General features: G+C 40.6%; 3 protein-coding genes across 7 annotated transcripts in view; 2 read left to right on the forward strand and 1 right to left on the reverse strand.

Moving 5' to 3' along the window:
- The first annotated feature begins 3700 nt into the window (after positions 1-3700).
- Positions 3701-10783, forward strand: hmox2b (heme oxygenase 2b). Of its 4 annotated transcripts, XM_031312423.2 has the most exons (7): positions 3784-3883; positions 6146-6261; positions 6575-6691; positions 6824-6941; positions 7034-7525; positions 8370-8493; positions 8594-10783. In XM_031312423.2, the coding sequence occupies exons 3-7, from the start codon at positions 6624-6626 to the stop codon at positions 8719-8721; spliced, it is 930 nt and encodes a 309-aa protein (XP_031168283.1). In that variant the 5' UTR covers positions 3784-3883; positions 6146-6261; positions 6575-6623; the 3' UTR covers positions 8722-10783. The 4 variants fall into 4 exon arrangements, with proteins under 4 accessions (XP_031168285.1, XP_031168282.1, XP_035852348.1 ...); XM_031312425.2 differs by lacking the exons at positions 3784-3883; positions 6146-6261 and adding an exon at positions 3701-3777; XM_031312422.2 differs by lacking the exon at positions 6146-6261 and having other exon boundaries at positions 3726-3883.
- Positions 10784-12943: 2160 nt separating this feature from the next.
- On the reverse strand, positions 12944-17972 carry dnaja3a (DnaJ heat shock protein family (Hsp40) member A3a). Of its 2 annotated transcripts, XM_031312420.2 has the most exons (12): positions 17711-17954; positions 17104-17240; positions 16937-17020; positions 16597-16806; positions 16303-16455; positions 16073-16220; positions 15146-15210; positions 14199-14327; positions 13995-14110; positions 13713-13810; positions 13436-13571; positions 12944-13134 (listed from the first exon to the last, which is right to left on the reverse strand). In XM_031312420.2, the coding sequence occupies exons 1-11, from the start codon at positions 17952-17954 to the stop codon at positions 13450-13452; spliced, it is 1506 nt and encodes a 501-aa protein (XP_031168280.1). In that variant the 3' UTR covers positions 12944-13134; positions 13436-13449. The 2 variants fall into 2 exon arrangements, with proteins under 2 accessions (XP_031168280.1, XP_031168281.1); XM_031312421.2 differs by lacking the exon at positions 13436-13571 and having other exon boundaries at positions 17711-17972.
- A 302-nt stretch (positions 17973-18274) lies between these two features.
- The window catches only part of coro7 (coronin 7), a 116748-nt gene continuing 113405 nt past the window's right edge, over positions 18275-21617 (forward strand). Inside the window, exons 1-4 of the mRNA XM_031312417.2 lie at positions 18275-18476; positions 20709-20805; positions 21063-21143; positions 21358-21428. Coding sequence (XP_031168277.1) covers positions 18417-18476; positions 20709-20805; positions 21063-21143; positions 21358-21428 — 309 coding nt within the window. The 5' untranslated portion in view covers positions 18275-18416. The remainder of the gene's footprint in view (positions 18477-20708; positions 20806-21062; positions 21144-21357; positions 21429-21617) is intronic.

Genomic DNA, 21617 nt, shown 5'->3' on the forward strand with positions numbered 1-21617 from the left:
GATAATTGCTTTTGTATGTAACATTGTAAATTATCCAACCAAGCCTCAACACTGAGGCAAAATTATTTATACACAGATGTAGTAGCTGTTGTCGACCACATCAGTAGATTATATCTGCCATAGGTCAGAGCATCATGTCCATTGCAGAGCCATATCACTCTGGTCCATTGCATCTGATTTGTGCACTCTTTCCCACAGAAGCACCAGGGAAGTTGAAGTCGCAGTAATCAGCATTGTTTTCTAAATTACCGACAATGCTTGACCTGAGATCATGCTCCTCACACCAAAATAGGGTGTTTTGTTCTACAGTAGATTGTCAATTAGAAGACTGTATGATTATTAGTCATGATACAAAAAAAGTCTGTATGCAGACAATTATTACCTTTTCTGACAGCAAAAACGTTGGCTTCTCAAGCACAGGTGGCTGCTTTACATTAAGCTGCGCCGGATCCCTGATAGTGTGCATACCGGATTTACTGGCACGTCAAAGTGGAACAAAGCCATAATTAATGTTCTTAGTTACACAATGTGCATTTTTGGCAAAATAGTTAGTTGTTTTGTAGTTATTTTTTTTCTATCAGGAAGTAAAGAAGTACCAACAAAATGTGGCTGGGTTAGCTCAGTTGGTAGAGCAGGCGCACATGTATAGAGGTTTACTCCTTGGCGCAGCGGCCGCAGGTTCAACTCCGACCAGCTGCCATTTGCTGCATGTCATTCCCCTTCTCTCTCCATTTTCATGTCTTCATCTGTCCTGTGGAATTAAAGGCTTAAAATGCCCCCCAAAAAAACAAGTACAAACAAAATATCCGATGCACTGTTACAATCAATTAGAATGGCTAAGAGCAGTGCTTCCCAAACCTTTTCTGTCATGCTGCTAAATATTCTCACTGTGTTATCAGCCAGTAACAATACTGGTGAAACTAGTAACAAAAGAGCAAAGTTGCATTTTATTGAAATTACATTATTAAAAACATGAGGTGCACGATTACTTGAATGGCTGTTTCTCATTCGTTTCTATGTCAATCTTTACTCAAACTGCCAGAGGTTTTAAGACACAAGGCTCTCCTGCTATATTGACAGTAAACTTCAGAGAAAGATATTCATATTTTGGATTTGACTGGCGTGTCTCCTCGGTGATCATCGCCATTTTCTTTTCTTGCTGTTAAAAGTCTGTATATCTTGTTGTTAACTTGACATTTCACTTTCTGAGTAAATCTTGCTAATCTGAATCTTGCTATCAGAGCACTGACTCTTTATTGATCCCAAAGGAATTATCCCTTTTTTAACAGCAGACAATTTGACTTGTCACAGCAAGAAAAGCACAGGTGGAATTAAGGTTGAAGTATACCAATTCAATGCAATGCAGCAATTGATGATGTTAACAGTCACACGTTTGACAAGTCCAAATATCTGCTTTTAAAAAGTCTATTTAACTTTATTTCCATTTCACATTTTACCCTGCATGTGGTCATGTGCAAAACAGATATTGTCATGTTTCATTTTTCTATTCTTGTTTTTTGTTTTATCTCTCTTTGGTTTTGTACTGTTTTGATGTTTCCCTCCTATATTAGTCACATTTATTCTGCTTTACTGATTTCCATGATGTGATCAATAGCATCAGATCACAGCTGCTATGTCAACGAGTGGTATGGCAACAGGAAATGGACCTCCTGCTGCATTTCAGTGTGTTTATGTGAGAGTTTTTGATGCAGCATTTGAAAGCTGTCCAAGCCATCAGCATATCACATATGGGGTCCTCAGCTGACCAAAGTGACAAACAAAACCAAAATGGCAGCAAAATAGAGTCAAAGAATCATTGCCAAACATTTTGTTTTGCGAGTTTCTCTCTAAATGCACAAATTAGCATCCAAGAGGATATGCATGTTTCCAATCTTTCCCCTTTCAGAGCTTTTAGACCAAGGGCTCCCCCTCATCTCTTATTAAACTGCATCAGTGGCACAGAATCACTTACCAAAGCAATTTAATGAAATGGTAACAGCTTGCCAGCCCTGTTGGAGGGAAGTGAATCATCTTGTTAGCTCATCTTTCCCCCCACCAGCCTCCTGTGGCTCAAACAACCTTGCATCTGACACTGCAGCCGGCTGCCAGACTAATATCAGGCTCTGACACACACGCACACAAACACTTATGCATGGACGTACACTCATTAACCAATGGACAAATCTGCTCAGCAAACAAACAACTACCTCGTACATAATTTATGAGCAGCATGCGTGTATCATATGTACACAAAAACGCCTGAAAAATCCTTATTAAACTATGATCTGTAATTGGCAGAGTACCCCAACAGCATGTCACAAACAAGATAACAGGAAGGGAGCTTGTTTTGGTTGTTCCAGAGGGACAGACCAAGATGTTTTATGTACAACTGAAGAAATACTCAAATCTTCTGGTTGCCTCTGTGTTTGGGGCCGGCTCAGGACATACACCTGTTAATCTGAAAGCACTCATTGTAAGTACACAGTACACTCTGTGTTCACAGTACACTCGTGTCAAGCTCATGATGTGCCCTTCTCCGGTTCTGCCCCCGTACACCTCTGCAAATCTCACACCTTTCATTTATTTGTTTCTTTAGTTTTTCCAATTGAGTTTGACTCAACAATGAGCATTCGGTATTGAGATTTGTTGTGGGTCCAGATGCCCAACTCCTCAGTTTAATTCCATAAAAGTAGCTTTAATATTTTTATTATTATTATTTTTTTTACTTTGGTTCTGCTAAATTCTGAATTGTAGTTATTAAGCAATGGAAAACTAACAATGTAGAAAATACAAGGTATAAGCTTTGTGTTGACAGACGTTTCTACTGAAGTGTCCACAAGCAAGAGAGTCAGTCTGTTACAGCTTTAAATGTGTTGATGTTATGCTCAGGTAACCCTGTGTAAAGGAGGAAGAGAAGAAAGACTGACCCAGGGTCACTTTATACACTATAAAATAAGAACTGATGAGCCAAATTAACAACACTGCAATAAACACTGTCGTAACGGAGATAATTGCATGATAATGACGTTGTTATGTGGTTGTCAGAATTACATCTTTGTAATCATTTCAGTGTGCGCCTTAGAGAGCAACAGACGGTGTTGCCAAAGTGTACTTTATCTGACATGGGGGCGAAATTAGGAATGTTTAATTTTAATTTCCGGTCTTACTTTCAAGAATGATGGAGGAATGAAAATGTTGCCATGAATAAACGGAAACATCTCATGCATGATATATAGCAAAAACAATCATGTAATATTACATCATTTGTGTACTTTCAGTTACTCAAACTACAACTATGGATTAGCCAAAAAAAAAAGATTTGATTGGGCTTTTTAATCATTCAAACTGTTTGGGAAGCTGTAACCTGCCAAACCATGGTATTTGCTGGGAATGCCATCTTGTGGTTATTCTCTTCTAGCCTGCATGAGAAAATGGTATGAACTGTTGAACAAAAACCTTGCCTCTCAACAAGATGAAGCACTAACTTGTATAAAGCATAAATTGCTACAAGAGAGCATAGGCCGCCATTGTAAAGAAGAATTGTTGTTTTTTTTAACTTGCCTGGTTAAATAGAGGTTAAATTAAAAAAAAAGAAAGCATATTGCTATAATATCAGTGTATGTTATAGCATGGCCTGTTAGTGTGCATCGCCATATTTTCTCAGTTATTCCACTAAGCATAATAACATAGTATAGCACCAAAACTTTGAAAACAGTCAAACGAGTGAAGCACTTTCTGAAGCAGTCACGTTTATCTTCGGACGTCATCATTCACGTGGTAGGCCTATTCCTTAGATACAAGCTCCGAGACTATTGTATTGAAACAGTGCGCTTCGCAGGACTGAAAAAAGCTTCGGAATCACCTGCCCATCTCTACCTAAAATGTAATGTAACGTCGCTCGTCAAATCTTAAATTTGTTAAGCTTGTTGAAATGCTAGCTAGCTATTAGTTTATTTAGCTAGCGTCATCCCATAGATGATCCCATCTATGGCGTCAAGTTAGCTGTTGTTTTCAAAATGATACTCCTAGCCGTTTAGATGACGTTACAGTAAAAAGTAACAAACGAGACATGTACATTCAAATATCGATGAAAGGTGGCTTGAGGTTATGATTTCTGATTAGATTGAGGAACTGAGCTGAATTAAATAACTGTAACAACTCACCGTTATACAACACTATTCTTTGGGATTTGTGGTAACGTTAGCAACACCAGAAGGCCTAACGTTAGTTCGGTAAAGTTGGAACGATTTTCACAGATTCGAACTTCCTGGAACAATAACTCATAAACCGAAACGTTATTAAAACACAAACGACGCATCTTTTCTACTGTAGTAAGGTAGACAACCTCATTTTCATCAAAATGATTCGTAAATCTGACCTGGACAAATAATACTGGTCTATGAGCAGGGACCGTCTACAAAGTGCATCACCGAAGAGACAATAAACATATTTAATAGCTTCATTATTATACAAAGTTGTGTCACCAAAATTACGTTAATCCTGCTGGTTATACTAACGTTACAGCACTTGACGTTACTTAAAAAAAAATAAGTGTATGCATAATTTCGGGAAATATTCAATAGTTTAATTATTAGATTTGGGCTGTGTCTCATTCCGCATACTTCCGTCGGTACACTGCTAATGTGCACTGACCACTTACTGCTGTAGTGCCCACTTTCGATGGTTAGTATTGTCCCAAAATGAACACTTATTTTAAAACACTTACCGGAAATGACGAGCGGGATGAACGTGATGAACGCAACACATGTGAACGTGATTTTCCAGCCTGCTTTCCTGTATGCAAATGAGGAGCGGCCGGCTCGGCCCGCCACCTCTCAAAATCTGACGAAAATCTTTTAAACTGACCTCGTCGATCTAAAATGAATACAGATTCAGCAACGTTATGGCCTATTTCTAGCTTAAAATGTTTTCAGAAACACGTTTCAGTTTGAAATTCTCGACCAGCCAGACCCACGTGACCCGTTCGTCCAATCAGCTGCCGGTCAAGGGCTCCCTTCCGTTTTGTAGTCAAGATGGCGCCCGTTTAGTGCGAGTAGGGTCCATCGTTCCCAAGGGGGTAAGCGTCTGTCAACAACCCGTAGCTCCTATGGCGCCATTTTGATGCTAACAAGCCATCACCCGCCGTTAGCATTCCATTGACTGCCATTCATTTTGACGTCACTTTGACAGCGAATAACTTTACATCTGAAGCGTTTAAAGACTTTATTTGTCCATTGTTTATTTCTAAAGAAACATGACAATGTATAAAAGGCTCCATTACCTTGTATCTCACGTTATGGCTCTGTAGCAGGCGTTTTTGTAAAAATAGGCTAACGATTGTGTCATAACCACGCGACTTTCTGTCGCATAGTAGACAAATTACTGTACAGTACAGGAGAAGCTCGCAGGCAGTTTCGACTCACGTTAGCTGTTTAAGTTTAATTACTAATGTTAACTAGCATTTTAGTTAGCAGTAATTAGCCTGTGCCTATGTTATCTCCTTACATATACCTACACTCTCCGTTTCTGCAAGATTCGGAATGATTGAGATTTCTCTTGGCACAGCTACCAGAAGAACTTTCAGACAGGTTGCTCACGTCACATTTACGTCTTCTCTCTCAGCGTGCAGAATTGGTGCGCGCTTAGTCCCGATAAAACATACCAAAACCATTATTTAAACTGAAACGGCGTTGCGTTCATGTATGATTGCGTTGAACCTGCCTTTTTCTACCACACGTCGCTGCTGATTGGGTAACACCTCTGAAACACCCACCAAACAGGATAAAACCATGGATGTATTGGATAAAAAATATTTCAAAGTCCGTTACACATCGCTTCACACTGTTTTGAGGAAACATCACCTTAAACCCGGAAACCGTGAGATTGAACCGGTTGAATAACGTGCCCCTAGCCTCCTGCTGGCTATACTAACACTTACTTTTGAAAAAAAGGCTCTTGCATAATTTTGGGCAATATTTATTGGGGAAAATATTAAATAGTTTAAATATTAAATAGATTAATGTCTACAAAACTACTTAACACATAACTGATCTCCTGCTGGTGTGAATATATTTCCAACTTTACCGGACTACAAGGCCTGTGCTGTGTTGTATGAGCTGCTTTTTGTTTGACTGTGTTCATGAAGTTCAAGCCTGGACTCAAAGTAATTAAGCTCTAAGGCTTTAAGCAGCTGAATCAACTGGCAGAAGACCTCTTTCCTTTGACCCTCATCTCAGCGACAACAACAGCTACTGAGAAAAGGTGTAATTTATTGTGTTTGGTCTAAATTATGTTTTGTGGCTTTTCTCCCTGACTCGAGGCAAGTTGTAATTAATAATGTACTGTATAATATATATGTTGCTCCTGTGTGTTATTGTTTTGGTGCACAATAGCTCAGACCTCTAGAACCACAGGGAACACTGCAGCTACAGCCTTACTTTGTCCTCTTGTTATTTTCCCCTTGTTTATTCTGAAAATTCAAGATTCATATGTGCAATGTGGTGAAACCTTTGACTGATGCCATATAATTTGAATGTAAATATAATGCTAATTTGACGTCCTTTACTGATTCTAGGGTGAACTAACTGGCATACAGGAACACACCACTAAAGTCAGCAGAGAAGATGGAGGTAACAGCCAATGTGTCCAATGGAGCAGGGCTGGTATATGAGGAAAAAGAAGACACTCTCGGGTAAATATCCCACTAGTGTTGTAACATCATAGAAACAGTGTAATAAGATAAACAAAAAAAAAATCATATTTGTTGTTGTGGTTCTTTCAAACATACATTATACTGCCATATTTTTCTCTTTTCTTTTCCCAGTCCCGAGGATCTGTCTGAGGTGCTGGCAGCAGGGACCAAGGAGGTTCATGAAAAGGCTGAGAACACCCAGTTTGTGAAAGATTTCCTCAGGGGACGCATCCGCAAAGAGCTCTTCAAGGTCAGTCTGAATTACGGAGATTGGAGATTGTTACAATATAGTGCTTTACTAAACAAGTAAGATGAGTAAATAAATGTTTCTTGCTTCCCCAGCTTGGTGCCGTGGCACTCTACTATACTTATACAGCCATGGAGGAGGAAATTGAAAGGAACAAAGACCACCCCCACTTTGCCCCTCTGTATTTTCCTTCAGAGCTGCACCGCCACGAGGCCCTGGCCCGTGACCTCGAGTACTTTTACGGCCCTGACTGGCAGAGCCAGGTCAGCTGCTCCCAGGCCACCCAACGCTATGTAGACCGTATTCATCAAGTAGGGCAGGAGGACCCAGTGCTGCTGGTGGCCCACGCCTACACCCGCTACATGGGGGACCTGTCCGGGGGCCAGGTGCTAAAGAAGGTGGCGCAGAGAGCCATGAAGCTGCCGCCCACCGGGGAGGGCTTGGAATTCTATCAGTTTGATGGCATCCATAGTGCCAAAGCATTCAAGCAGTTGTACCGTAGTCGGATGAACGAGTTGGAACTGGACATGGAAACAAAGAAGAGGCTGGTAGAAGAGGCTGTCAAGGCCTTTAACTTCAACATGGAGGTGAGAGGCCAGTGACAAGGAATGGAGGTTGGAGAGATAGAGAATTGAAGAAATGGAAGCTATGTTTGGAAACACTAGTGGTGGGTGATTTGTTCCCTGGTGGTGATGGTGAGGTGGTTAAAGGAGGATTTTCTTGCAGCAGATGTGTGCTGCTTGTGCCTGTTTTGATCATCTACTGAATTTGTATACACACATTGAAAGTTTTATTATGTGTATAACTGAAGGCACTGTCATCGTCTAATGTTATCCTAATGAAATGGCATTGGAAGTGCATTTTGATTAAGACTTCCATGTGAACATTTTCCCTTAAGGTCACTAAAAATTTCACAGTCAGTCTTTTCTTTTACCTGCAAACATTCTATGTAAAGACTAGGCAAGTCATTATTGATATTAGGTCTATATCCACCACTACAACTGATAAGCAGTAAAGTCAGTGAATTATTAATACAAAAGGCTAAAGCATATGTAATACTGTGTTAGGCTTACTCTATTGTTGAAGGATGATTGTACGTTGGTAATTACTGAATGTAGAATTGAGTGATATGACAATATATATTGTCAGACAAAGGAATTTGTCTACTATCAGAGATATTGCCATACCGTTTATGCCACGGTAACTATCCCTTTAATATCTCTGTTTTATGGCAGTATTGGATTTTTATATGGTTTTTACATCAGTGAGTGTGATTATTAATGATGATACTTAGATTTGTCAGGTGTTAACTTTGCTGGATTAGCCAAAAACAGACATTCCTGTCTGGTTGTTTCATCCACGAACAATTGCTAGAATATACAGTATGCAACAAGCTTGATAACCTTACATGCTGTATGTTTGTGCTGGCAGGTGTTTGAGGAGTTGGACGAGATCGGTAAAACCATCCAGGAGGATGCTTTAGATGCTGGCATGCCCGTCCATGGGGCAATGGGTGGAGACATTAGCAAGTGTCCCTACTATACTGCCAAAATGGGTATGATCCTATTCTTCTCTTTTTGTACCACTGTGCCATGATTAAGCTTTTATAAAGCTATTGTGAGAAAGTTTACTTTCATGCTCCCTCTGTGTCACAGCGGCATCGGGTGGAACAGCATACGCCTGTCAGCTTGCCATGGCCGTACTCCGACACCCAACAGGCCAGGTCCTGTTTGCTGCTTGGTTTGCTGCTCTGGCTGGATTGGCTGCATGGTATCTGATGTGATCCAGCTGTAAGGGAGAGGGAGGAGAACCATAGAAGGAAGGACAGTAAGGAGACAAGAAAACTCCCTCAAACTGTACACCATTTGATAGTTCCATGCAAACATTCTGAACGGGTCCAAGTTTATTTAATGTTACTGTTTGCTGCTAATAATATTAGCTGACAGGAAATTAACTTGGATGTTATCAATAGAATTCCAATAAAATGATCTGTAGGAACATTCAATCCATCCATCCATCCATCCATCAAGCCACACCTTGTTACAGTTCATCCACCCAACTTTTTATTTCTCTACCTCCTCTGCACTATCCTTCCGTCCTGTGTCCTTCCTACGTGTTTGGTCGTATCACAAGACCTTGTAAAGCTGTTTTCTGATTTCGTCATGGAAGCACACAGTGTTAATAGCTCATTTGTTGTGAAATTTTTTTCCCAATTTGAAATGAAACTGCAAGATTGATAAAGCATGGTGACTTTTATAGATACTGCCCATGTGTAATTGGCTATACAGTAATAAATCAGTTACTAATGGTGAATGGATTATCAAAATTAATTCATGGTAACCATAGTAAAAACGTGTTAAAACCTACTATGCATATGTTATGCAGTATGTATACTGCTGACTGCTGTGTTGATTTTGAACGAGACCTTTGTGTTTTTGCAGAGATAATGTGCAGTTATGTTCTTTAAATCCATTTTCACATTTCATGATTCAAACATGGCCTCAGATGTTTCCAAAAAAGTTTGTTCAGGTGTACTGTGATACAAAGGATAGCAATTTTTTCAAAATTTAGCACACCTACACTTTGACAAGTGTATGATTAATAAACATCTTTCAGATACTAGTGAATATACTGGATATTTGATTCTCTACCGATGCATGTTCAAATGTACTATTTCTCTGTTGCAGAATATGATATGGCATCTTGTATTTAAAAAAAAAAAAAAAAAACCTGCCTGTTTAAATGCATAGCTTAACCATCCAAAATGAAGAATAAATTTGACCTGCTACATGAGCCTATATTAGGACAAAGCTGTTAACAGAGGTGATTGCAGCTGTTTTATAAGAAAATTGTCCTTTGTAATGTTAATAGTTTGTCTTCATGAAGGCTATATGCGTCTGAATGTTGTGGTTTACTATGAACTACTTCAGGTTAGGTACTTATAAGTATGTCCTTCAGCAGCTCAGCTCTTGTGGATTTACTAGTATGCATCAATACTAAGACTGTAATCATTAGTCACATTTTGTTTATACTGTATGTTGGGAACAACTTTCCCAGTAGGGCACAACTCATTTTCTTCCCAACATAAATAAGGAGGACTATATTGTGCTGTGTGTACTGTATGCAGTGTAATTGCACAATTGTTTTGCGATTGAAGTTACATTTTTATTCATACACTGTAATGACATTTTATCAACTTTGCTTTATCTTTCCAAGCAGTTTTTTTTTTATTTTATTTTTTTGCTTGGATTTGTTTAACACATAGTACCTACTGAAAACATTTCAACCAGGTTCATGTGCTGTGTGTATTTGCACAACACATTCATAGATAAACAGATGCACAGTATTTTCATTAGCATAACTCGTTCAGATTTGTTCAGACATGGAAACCTAAGTGATAATCTCAGGTTCATTTTGCAGCATTGCATATGAAGGACTAAAACAGGGACTGCCCTAATATACTATAGTTCAATGTCCATATTTTAGGTTTATGTTCCAATTTCTTTTATGCCAGTGTGATGTGTCAAAATACTACAGTATTTTTGGATGTACTGAGGGGACGCCTACTTGAATCTCAGGAGTACAGGTAGTTTTGGTCATTGATTAAACCTTAGATTAAAGAGAGTGGGATGCTTGACTAATTCATGTTGATTTTGAATTCTGTTGCGTTTCCATTAACTATGCAGTTAATTCCTTTGTGTACATCTAACTGGACAAAGCTTTATAGTGTTTGGCTAGACTACTCTTATTGTATGAGAGTGAAACTGCAGGAGAATGCGGTGTTGTGTATAATAGAATACATTTTGTTTTCCTGCTAAGGCTGAAATAAAGGTGATTGATTTGGACTGGTGTTTTTAATCACATACAAATCTTAAAAGATTATATTTAATGCTTAATTTGTTTAGTGTAGTTTCTTGGCACAAACCTTGAGGTGAATCCATAAAACTTTAAAACATTTGTCAGCACTACATCACCAATATTATATAACCACAGTAATATCATACAGTTTGACATTTTTACTAGCCATGCTAGCTATGTTGGTCAGTCAGTCCACCACTTGTTCAGACATGTTTCAATAACTATTCGATGGATTGGCATGGAATTTTGTACAGATGCTCATGGACCCCAGAGGATGAATCCTGATGACTTTGGTGATCCCCTGACTTTTTCCCCCTCAACTGTATTTTGTCCTAATTAGCTAATATTAACTTTCTAACACACACAATTAAAATGGGGAACATACCTGCTAGCTAAACAAGTTTATTAGCATTGTTGCTGTGAGCAATTTAGCATGCAAAAACTAGCATTTAGCTCAAAGCTAAATGCAAGCTAAATGTAAATTCAGTCTCATGGAACAGCCTCACAGGGCTTAAAAGGTATTGGAGAAAGAACCACAAACATTGTCCACAGAAAATTACTTTGAAAATGATGCCAATAGATGTATTCAAAAGTAAAAATGCAGGCTAGCTTATAGTGGTGTCAACAATAATCGATTCGGCAAAGTGCCATAATCGATTGTCACTAAAACCTGCCACACTAAAATCAAGCACGTTGGCAATACAACTAACTTCAGGAACCATGTTGATCGTTGGCATCCTGAGTTGGCTTCAACAACAACAATTCATCACTCATTCAAGTGCAGAGTTCTTTTAAAAGAGGAAAAGAGTTCGGTCATTAGTGTTCACAAATCAGGAAAGTCGATCAAAGCCAAAGTTCAACTTTCCACTGCAAACACACCTCTACACTGTCCAACACGTCTACTCAAAGGTAGACATGTAGTTGATGATGTTCAACCTGTTAGGACTGACAGTAATGAGAGTTGTGGGGGAATTCAAGCGTTCATGAAAACACAACCAAAGCATACAGAACAAAAGGATTAATAACAAGTGGTTCATTTAATCCAAAATAAAACTTGAATCTGTAGTCTTTTTCAATACAATAATTTATTTCTGTGCACATGAATTCTGTTATCACTACCGAGTTTCTTTTGTGGGGATCAACACAAAAACCAACATACACCAAATGCTATGATAAAAGATTAAAGTGCTCATATTATGCTCATTTTCAGGTTCATAATTGTATTTAGAGGTTATATCAGAATAGGTTTACATGGTTTAATTTTTACATATTTTTGTTATACTGCACATTGCTGCAGCTCCTCTTTTCACCCTGTGTGTTGAGCTCTCTGTTTTAGCTACAGAGTGAGGCATCACACTTCTGTTCCATCTTTGTTGGGAGTCGCACATGCGCAGTGGCTAGGTAAGGACTACTAGCCAGTCAGAATGAGTATGAGGGCGTGCCACGCTAGCAGCTAGGCGAGCATTATAACGTGTTACAATGTGACACACTTTTGTCACGGAAGTAAAGGCTGGACAATATGGAGAAAATCAAATATCACGATATTTTTGACCAAATACCTCAATATTGATACCGCAACGATATTGTAGTGTTGACTATTGGTGCTTTCACAAAATATTTACACAATGAGATTTTTGATAAATAATCACCAGTAATGTGGATATAATGAAAGGCAAATAATAGAACAGTTACAACAGTCTAGTAAGTTCAGAAAATGACTTTACTGTAATGGAGCCTTTAAAACCAGGAAAAGACACCACTTATGCCATATTACGATATCCAAAATCTAAGACGATATCTAGTCTCATATCACGAAATCGATATAATATCGATATATTGCCCAGCTCTAGCTGGACTACAATAAAGCTGTTTGGAACAGTTTGTGAACAGTGTTTTCTGTTGGAGATGTTAAGTCCCTTTGGGGTGGACTTTGGGCTTTTTCGCTTTGTAAACCTATAACGTGCACAAAAAAGATATATAACACAATAAAGGAAAGGGAAAAAGCCAAAAAGCATAATATGAGCACTTTAAGTCTTTGCCGCCCAAATGGCCACAGTGGACATCTGACTGGAGAAGTGACTGGCGCATGGACTCATCCTCTCGTGTGTGGATTCACTATGGCAGAGGAACAGAGCAGGTGATCCTCCGTCTTATTCACTGCAGGGCTGGGTAGGTTGGTCCGTACTGATCCATCCAGAACCTTAACAGGCCTCATCCAACGCCCAATACTCCTTAGCCACCTGTCCCTTTATAATGTGACTGTGCTTGCTTTACGCTGTCCTCCCTTCTGCATTCTGATCTACTGATGAAGCTTCTCAGTTCCAGGAAGACCTTTTACCTTTAAGAAGAAGGAAAAGGAAAAATGTTGTCAAATGGACTCTTGGTAAATTGAACTTTAAAAAAGAAAAAAGAAATTGAGCTGGCAAGGCAGTCCCAGTTTCAAAAACAACGACATAAAACAGACATTCAGGGCATCCAGCTGAATGCAGGCGTGCACGCATCAGTGTTTTTATGTGACAGCCACAATCCAGATAATAAAAAGTTATCCAAAAACTGAAGTGTTGCATAATGCATCACAATTATTTGTGAAGAACTGAACTAAAAAAAAATCATTTGGGATAAATCAATACTAGTCCTACCTGGTTTGCGGCTGTCAGAAGGAACTAAACAATTTCTTTAATTTGGAGAAGAAGCCCCCCTCTTGTTTCAACTCTCCTTCCTTTTTGTCATGCTCGCTTTGCCCTGCCTCAGACTGCTTACCACTGCTTCCCCCACCTGGACAGAGATTAACACTGCATCAGCCAGACTAAATAAGTTTCTTTGCTAAACCCCCATTTCAGCAGATCAGAGATGTATAGCAGCAAAAAAACAGGACTAAAGTAACAGCAACGTCAGTTGGTGCCATTGTCCTTTTACCTGTGGTGGTGTTAGTGACACCGTTTACTGTCCCCTCCACATCCGTCTCCTCCTCAGCATAGCTCATTAGCAGAGCTCTTTGTCTGTCTGTCAGTGTCCTGCACAGGAAAACAATATCTTATAGTCCTTGTGATTGGGAAAGTTTTTTTTTTTTAATCCCATTTCTTTATGGTATTCAATCACAAAGCCCTCTCATGTCTCCATCTGGTATACATGAAGCAGATGGAATTTTTACTGGAACAAAAAGATGAACAAGATATGCGTTTGTCTGTGAAGTCTTACCTGGGAACTTTTATTTTGACATGGACATAATGGTCTCCGAAGCCATGGCCACTGAGGCGAGCGATCCCCTTCCCTGACAGACGAATCCTCTGGTCTATCTGGATGCCTGCAGGGATCTGAAAGCAAGGGAAAAATCCAGTAATTTATTATGCTGTGATGTTCCCCCATTGGAGGAGAAACCTGAGAATGTGCGCTTATACTTACTGATAAGTTTAGGGTTTCATAAAGGCCTTGTGTCCTGGCCGTGCCGCCCAGGATAGCTTGCGCCACAGAGACAAAAAGGTCAGAGTGGACGTCTGCGCCATCCCTCCTGAACACAGGACTTTTTTGGACCTTGATCCCAGAACACATCACAACCAATCACACGTGGTATTAAAACATCCCAATCTCAATAAGCGGCACACCACAGGTTGTCTGAACTGTGTTTATTTTAACTCTTATGGCGCTTACCCACTGCTAGTACCAGCTCTACTCTACCGTGGTGCCCCGTTTTTCCATTGCAGATTTAGTACCGCCTCATGCCTGAGGCGAGCCTGGCTGGTCGTCATAGCGACGCCGCAGGAAACGGCCGTGACCTAACGCGACACACACACAGAACGTTGAAGGTGTGTTGTTTTTGACTCGTCAGAAGACACATTTTGTTTCAAAAGAAGCTGGAGGCAGCAAAAAAACCCATCGCTGGCTAAACTATTTAAAAATGGCGGGTTTATTCAGGACACCCCCGTCTGTCGCTAGCAATGATGACGCAGTGATTAGTGACGATTCTCTCCGACCAATCAGTAGTCTGCAGGTTTTCACGTCACCTTTTGGTATCGCCTCAGCTCGCTTGGAACCTCGACAGAGGTGATACTAAAAAAAGTACCTGTTAGCAGGTACCAGGGACTTTTTTTCGTAATGGAAAACCAACAAAGGCAAGTAGAGTCGAGGCGAGTCGAGCAGGTACCATGTAATGGAAAAACGCCAAAAGAGCTCAGACAGCTCAGTGCCTCTCACTAGTCCACACACCTACAGTACATTACACAGGACAATCCCATTATAGCGGCTCTGACCTGAACATGCACTTGATGGAGAGGGAATTCATTTTATTCATGTTATTTCTGGGTTTGTTGTGAGATCTGTACTGATATTAAGGAGTTGAGGTAGATACTCACCCTAAATGTGATGAAGATCTCCTTCTTACCAACTGGCATTCTGACAGTCTGACCATCCTCCACTCCTTGAAGCAAAAACAAACCACAGTTAGGTGTGATGAACAATTTACATTTAAGTTAAGTGTGACAATCTATCTCAATGGTATGAAACCCTCATTTCCTTTCATACTTAAGAAAGATTTCAGGAGTACTATAAATTCAAGCATAAGGACAGTTCTACTTTTACTTCCCTTATGGCCATTATGATTTCTGAAGAGTTCAAACCCACGGATGTAACTGCAGCACAGACTCAAACTATTGATTATTTTAGGTTTTTCTAACATGCCTTTATCATTCGTTATGTGGGGGAATATTGTCACAGTTTCACATTAATATGCAAGGTTATTTGGCAACAAAGGAAACAAAGCAATAAAACAAAAAAGGACAGCTGAAGACAGGAGAGGGGAGAGAGAGGGGGAATGACATGCAGCAAAGGGCCTCGGGTCGGAATCAAACCACCGGCGGCTGCAGTAAGGACGGAGCCTTTTTACATGGGGCGCATGCTCAACCCGGTGTGCTACCAGGGCGCCCCATAATGAAACTACTTTTGATACAAGTACAGCTGCAATGATTGTGGATGTAAAAGAAAATCATGCCAGAAGAAAGTATGGAGTATGAAAGTATTTAAATTATGAATTATGTTCAGCATTAAGTGTACCTGTATTTCTAAGCCATTTGTTATGAATTTTGATTGATACAAGCCTACAACATCTAGGAAGTCAGGAAGATCTGCAGCAGAGCAGACAGTAGTTGCGTCTGTCCATTGCTAATACGCTACTGGGTGACTTTCCATGCTCATTAATAGTGATGAGAAGAAGAAGATAAGAAATCCCTCGGGAGGTATTTACAGTGTGTAAACAGAAGAACAGGCAGTTAAGTGAGACTGACCTGCAGGCACAGGGACCATCACAGTCTTCCTCTGCTTGGTCTGTCCCACCCCATTACAGGAGTGACAAGGGGTGGAAATGACTGTGCCTTTGCCACCACAACGGCGACATGTGGAGCGCATCACAAACGGGCCCGTGTTCACAGTCTCCTACATGGTGGACAATGCATGTGTATAGTAAATACAACAACACAATACACTTTGAAGAAAGGCAGTATGTCAGAGCTCTTACCATGCCGGAGCCGTTGCAGAAGTTGCAGTGCTGGACTTTGGTGCCTGGCTCGTGGCCCTTACCATCACAGCGCTCGCAGGCTGCTTCTATGTTAACGGAAAACTCTTTGTTGACTCCCTTTGCTGCCTGAGTGAACGTCAGCTCCATGATGTACTGTGTCCAAAAAATAAATGAATCACTCTGAATACGCACCAATAAAAAAAATACCAAATAAAAACGAGATGAGTTCTCGAAAGCAAAAATCAAAAAGACACTCCTTTACTTTCACTCCCATTTTACAGTATCCTTGCTAACCTCCTGTGGCTGTTCAAATATGGCATTGAAGTCTCCAAAGCCCCGGCCTCCAGAGAATTCCCCAAAGATTTTGCGGAAGAGCTCCTCTGGGTCCACGCTGCTGGCCTGTCCAGACCAGTAGCGCTGCCCTCCACCACCGGCCTGACCAGCGTCAAAGCCCGTTGAGCCATACGTATCATACTGCTTCCTCTTTCCTTCATCACTCAGGATCTGAGGAAAACATGGAGCAACGTTTTAGCATTTGTAATTTTAATTAGAGTATTCACAGATTTCAAAGAAAACACATATGGGAAAATATACAGTGGAAGTGTCAACTGAAAGCTAGAATTAAAGACTACACCTCATAAGCTTCAGCCAGCTGAGCAAATTTTTCCTTGGCTTGCGGGTCATCTTTGTTGGTGTCAGGGTGATACTTTTTGGCCATCTGAGGGACAACAAACACACTGTCAACTACTGTTTTGATTGTTTATCTGACAAGCTGTTAATGCATGTCAGGCAGGAGCAGACCTGGTAGTAGGCTTTCTTGATCTCTTTCTGGGATGCTGTGCGAGAAACGCCGAGGATCTGGTATAAGTCCTGCTTGCTGCTAGCAGGGGCACTAGTGTGAAAGGACAGTGTGCAGGCAGCATGGGGCGATTTGACACCTGGAAAAACAGTGTTAAAACAGGGTAAAAGGGTAAGTTAATACCATTTAGAACAATGGAGCTGTACTATTGCTGCATTCAGGCCTCACTTGACAAGTCATTGTACAGATTTGCCACCGTCTAACAGCTAAATCGTTTCGTTTGCGTTGTTTACTGTATTTACTGTTACATAAGTTACTGAATGTACGTTCGGTAAAAATATGCCAGTAGCTATGCCAATAGCAATAGCTAGCAAATTCAACTTGACTGCAAAATCTAAGTTAGCAAAATTGATCGTCAACTATCTTTAAAGTGCATAAAAGCAAATGCGTTTTTGTATTACACAAGCATATCTTAAATGCTAGTTTGGGCCCTTGTCAAGCTAAGTTAAATTAACTGATTTCTCATACGTCACATGAGTTAAACAGAAATTACAAGACATTTAGCCTAGCCTAGCCTAGCCTAGCCTAGGCCAGTACCACACCACTCACCTGACAGCCCTCTCAATGTCAACGCTTTCCCTGCTCCGCCACACATCAGGTTCCCTCCCCGCCACAGTCGTTCCGCTCCCAGGGTAGAGAAACTGCGGACCCCTCCATTGCCAGTGCAGACAACAGCACCGGCGGCCCTGCGATGTCCAGAGGACACGATGACTGTAATCCAGCGTGATGAGCAACGGGCAGCCGAGGACGCCATCATTCCAACACCGGTCGCTGCTCCAGACACACTGCGCATGTCCGGTACGGAGTGGGCGTCACAGAAAACGCAAAGATATTCAGTGTGATTCAAGATTATGCTCTCTCAAGAAAAAACGAGCTGCAAAAGTTTATCTTAAACTTCACTATTCATTTTAATAAACTTCACCGAAGTTGTTCCCGTAGTCCAATAGATAACATTTAGGAATGACTAAAAGCATCCAAACATTATTAGTTTAATTGTGTCAAAAAGCATCACAAGTGTCAAGTTAAAAAAAAGGGATGCACATGTTTTAAGACCCGAGGCAGCACGTGACAGATCATGGTGTTCTCTAGTGTTAAAAAATAAAAACTCCGCCCAAGCGGACAGCTCTGTGGAGCAATGCGAGCGTACACCGCGCGGCCAACCTGAACTGTCAGCTGTAGCAGGAGTCCTCTGCCGAGTACCAACCAGCTCGACAGAGACACCCGGAAGGCACGAAAGTCAATTTCAGAGAGCAGCATGAATCGCTTTAAGACCTCCAAATTCAAAAACACCACTCCGAAAATTGCCAAGAAAGATGTGAGTAGCACACGAGCGCCTTGGTAGAGACAGTTCTCTTAGCTAACATTAGCTGTGGTTATTAGCTGTGCTACTTAAGTTGTGTTTTGGGGAGCGCCTGCCTGCAAAGGGATGTTGAACTTCCTGCATCTGAGATAACTACACGAAAATCTCAACTCACACACTAGTATTTACACGAATAGGCTACGAGCCATGTGGTTGCATAGAGCTGCTAGCCTACATCGGATAATGCAGTGACGCCCATCATCATGCTATGATATTAAACGTTAAGTTAGCTAACTGAGTTTTTTCATTGCTTTAGTGGTGTTGCACAATTTTTGACTGCACAGATTTGCTATACGTGTAAGCCAGAGGTAAAGATAAACATGTTTGAATGGCAAATGCGATAAGTGATATTACTGTCAGTATCTCAGTGATAGTTGTGTAGGCTGCAAGAGGCGACATATCTGGACGAGACTGACTGTCTTGCATACAAATCTGCCATTTTTCTCGTCCTGTGGACCCATTTCTTTCACGTTGCAACGCCTGCAGCTCTTTTTGCTGAGGTGAATTATGTAATCCCCTACCTTGTTTTTACTGAGGTAGTAAAATGCCTGGTATTTACAGAGACCGTGCACATCTCTGCCCAGGTTCTTAGACAGCAGGTGGTGCTTTGCTGCCGTGAATGGTAAACTAACCTTTCACACAAGAGACCAATGAATATGTGTGTATGTGGCTATTTCGGTGCTGAAAGTCATGTGACGGGATCTGACATGTCGCACACTGTAGAAGAAAGAAATGGGGCAAGAAGGACAAATTGAGAGGAGAAGCAGGCTTATAGGGATGGAAAGAGACAAGATAGTGAAGATGAGTGGGATGTTTATATCTCAGATTATCCAGAACAGTTTGGGTGTGTTCCACATGGTTTGAGAGAGTAGTCCCAGAAGTAGGCTAATTTTGTCAGCTCTTATTTGGTTGGCACTGAGTCCCCTGAACACAGTTTTTGGTGCCAAGGTTCTTTCTAATAATGGGCCTGTGGATGGATTCACAGCAGAATGTGTTCAGTCTGTCTCTTTAATCCTGAGAAAAATGCAGAAAAACACATACCAGATCTTGGAATTGTTGAATCAAATAGATATTAAGGGAAGACAAGCCTTTTGTATGTGTCCTTAATATTATCCATGCAGGAAAGCATTCTCCAGTCTCCAGATACAGCCATTCTATCTCTGAACGGCGGACGCTGAAAAAGATTTTGATTCAGAATGGTAGTCCTGAGATTTAGTTCAGGAGAAAATAATACAAAGTTGATAAGACTTCTATGCAGGTAGCCAGTAGCAGAGGTAGCTAATGAATGAATAATAATAATAATAAGCTTATATGTGGCTAAATCAGAATAAATCAAGTTTAGGATTGTCATTTATTGGGATCTTCTAACTTAAACTCAAACACAGCATGGATTTGAGCCTTTGTCACACTAGTGACACACATTTCCACTTGGTTTTTGACATACACACATGTAGAATATGTAATCCTGTTAAAATATATATGCATGCTTTGAAGTGCTGCCTGCAGCCCAAATGTGTGTCGGTCTGTTACAGTTTTGCGAGGAGCAGCAGTAGTTGTTGGAGCGTGTTGTATGGACACACAGTCTTCTTGCTGCTCTTGCCTTGTTAATGTTGAAAGAGGTTTTAAGAGTTCTCTGCTGTGCAATGCAGGGAACCCTTCCACTTCCTCAACATTTTGCTCATTCAGAGGCACTAATGTGTGTGTGCTCTGAGTTAGATCCTTCCTGTTTATTTCGGTGTTGGCTTTCTTTTATTCTAGTTGTGATAGCAACTTGGTCACGTGTGCTCCTTAATATTATGAAAGAGATGTTTTTCTGTTGGATTCTCTAGTGTTGTTGTCTAGTTGGTTGAGCTCTTGTCCTGTGTATACATGTCAAGATTAAAAAATCCGTTATTTATCCCACAACGGGGATATTCACACTGTTGCAGCAGCAAGGGATAGGGGAAAAAGTACAAGACACACTGAAGTAAATATAAGTAAAGAGAATAAATAGTAAAATGTATTTACATTATTGCACAGTCACATGATTATTGCATGGTTTATCAGTCCTGTTTATCAAGTGAACACTTATGATTCTTGGGCTCGAATGACATTTATTTTGACCCCAGTTATTTATGTGCATTATCATACCCTTGTTTTTATCCGTTATGATCCCTGACTCGTGCTTTCCCATGTCTTTAAATCCAGGGATGGATCAACAACGTCCGAGCTGGTTCTTTCTCCTGCCAGGGCAACCACATCAGAGCGAGTGCCAAGCTGGTGGCCTTTAATACCGAGCAGGCTGGTAAGGCTATAAAAGTGTGGTCAAAAGGAACGTTTGCTTCATGCAGAAAGAAGGATCAACTGTGTACAGTTTCTGCTATGTTTGTACTTGTGTTTCACCAAGTTTCCACATGTTATCAGTTTAGAAGATGGAGAAGACTGAATCCTAGAAAAAAAGACTAGAAATCATGTTTCTGTTTTGTTTTTTTGTGTGCACTATAAATACTTTTATGGTTTTAACAGTATGATCAATTACACATTCTGTGTATGTGTCTGCAGGTGGAGGTATGCTGGGCCTGTCCTCAGTCAAACCTGGATCAGATGGCGAATGGACAGTCACGCAGATTTCCTGCCATTCTGGTAGGGTTTCTTTTATTCTTTTGCCAGCACATCACATCAGTCCTTTTCTTTCCCTCCCTTGTCCCCTTCCCTCTGCATAACTGCCACCACTCCAACTTTCAAGGATACTCTGGTCTTTTTAAAGAAAACTAATCCCAAGAAAGGAAATTAAGCTAGACAGCTGTGACCCTGATGTCATTTTTATTTCCCATGCGTTTTTCCTCCTCTCTGTCAGATCTGGTGACTGATATGGACTTTTCTCCTTTTGATGAATGTCTCCTGGCAACATGCTCTGGAGATGAAACGGTGAGATTTCTTTTCTCTTTCTTTGTATCGATCTTGTTTTTGTATACTTGCACATAAGTCCACTTTCCGTCCTCTCAGGCTTTGTTGTTCCTGGCGGGGCTTTGAATACGATCTGAACCAGCTCGTTTTTTGTAATTTAAACCTTTTTGAAGACTCCCTCCTCTCAGCACATTATCCTCAGCCACAGGT

Source organism: Sander lucioperca, chromosome 21 (genome assembly GCF_008315115.2).
Source record: "Sander lucioperca isolate FBNREF2018 chromosome 21, SLUC_FBN_1.2, whole genome shotgun sequence".
NCBI lineage: Eukaryota > Metazoa > Chordata > Actinopteri > Perciformes > Percidae > Sander > Sander lucioperca.

Excerpts from the sequence above, each read along its gene's own strand:
- hmox2b (XM_031312425.2), top strand. The coding sequence starts at position 6,624 with ATGGAGGTAACAGCCAATGTGTCCAATGGAGCAGGGCTGGTATATGAG. Across the intron at positions 6,942-7,033 it reads TCCGCAAAGAGCTCTTCAAG|CTTGGTGCCGTGGCACTCTA; the intron begins GTCAGTCTGAAT and ends TTGCTTCCCCAG. Across the intron at positions 8,494-8,593 it reads CTACTATACTGCCAAAATGG|CGGCATCGGGTGGAACAGCA; the intron begins GTATGATCCTAT and ends TCTGTGTCACAG.
- dnaja3a (XM_031312420.2), bottom strand. The coding sequence starts at position 17,954 with ATGCGCAGTGTGTCTGGAGCAGCGACCGGTGTTGGAATGATGGCGTCC. Across the intron at positions 16,221-16,302 it reads TCTGCAACGGCTCCGGCATG|GAGACTGTGAACACGGGCCC; the intron begins GTAAGAGCTCTG and ends TCCACCATGTAG. Across the intron at positions 14,328-15,145 it reads AGATCTTCATCACATTTAGG|GTCCAAAAAAGTCCTGTGTT; the intron begins GTGAGTATCTAC and ends TCTGGGATCAAG.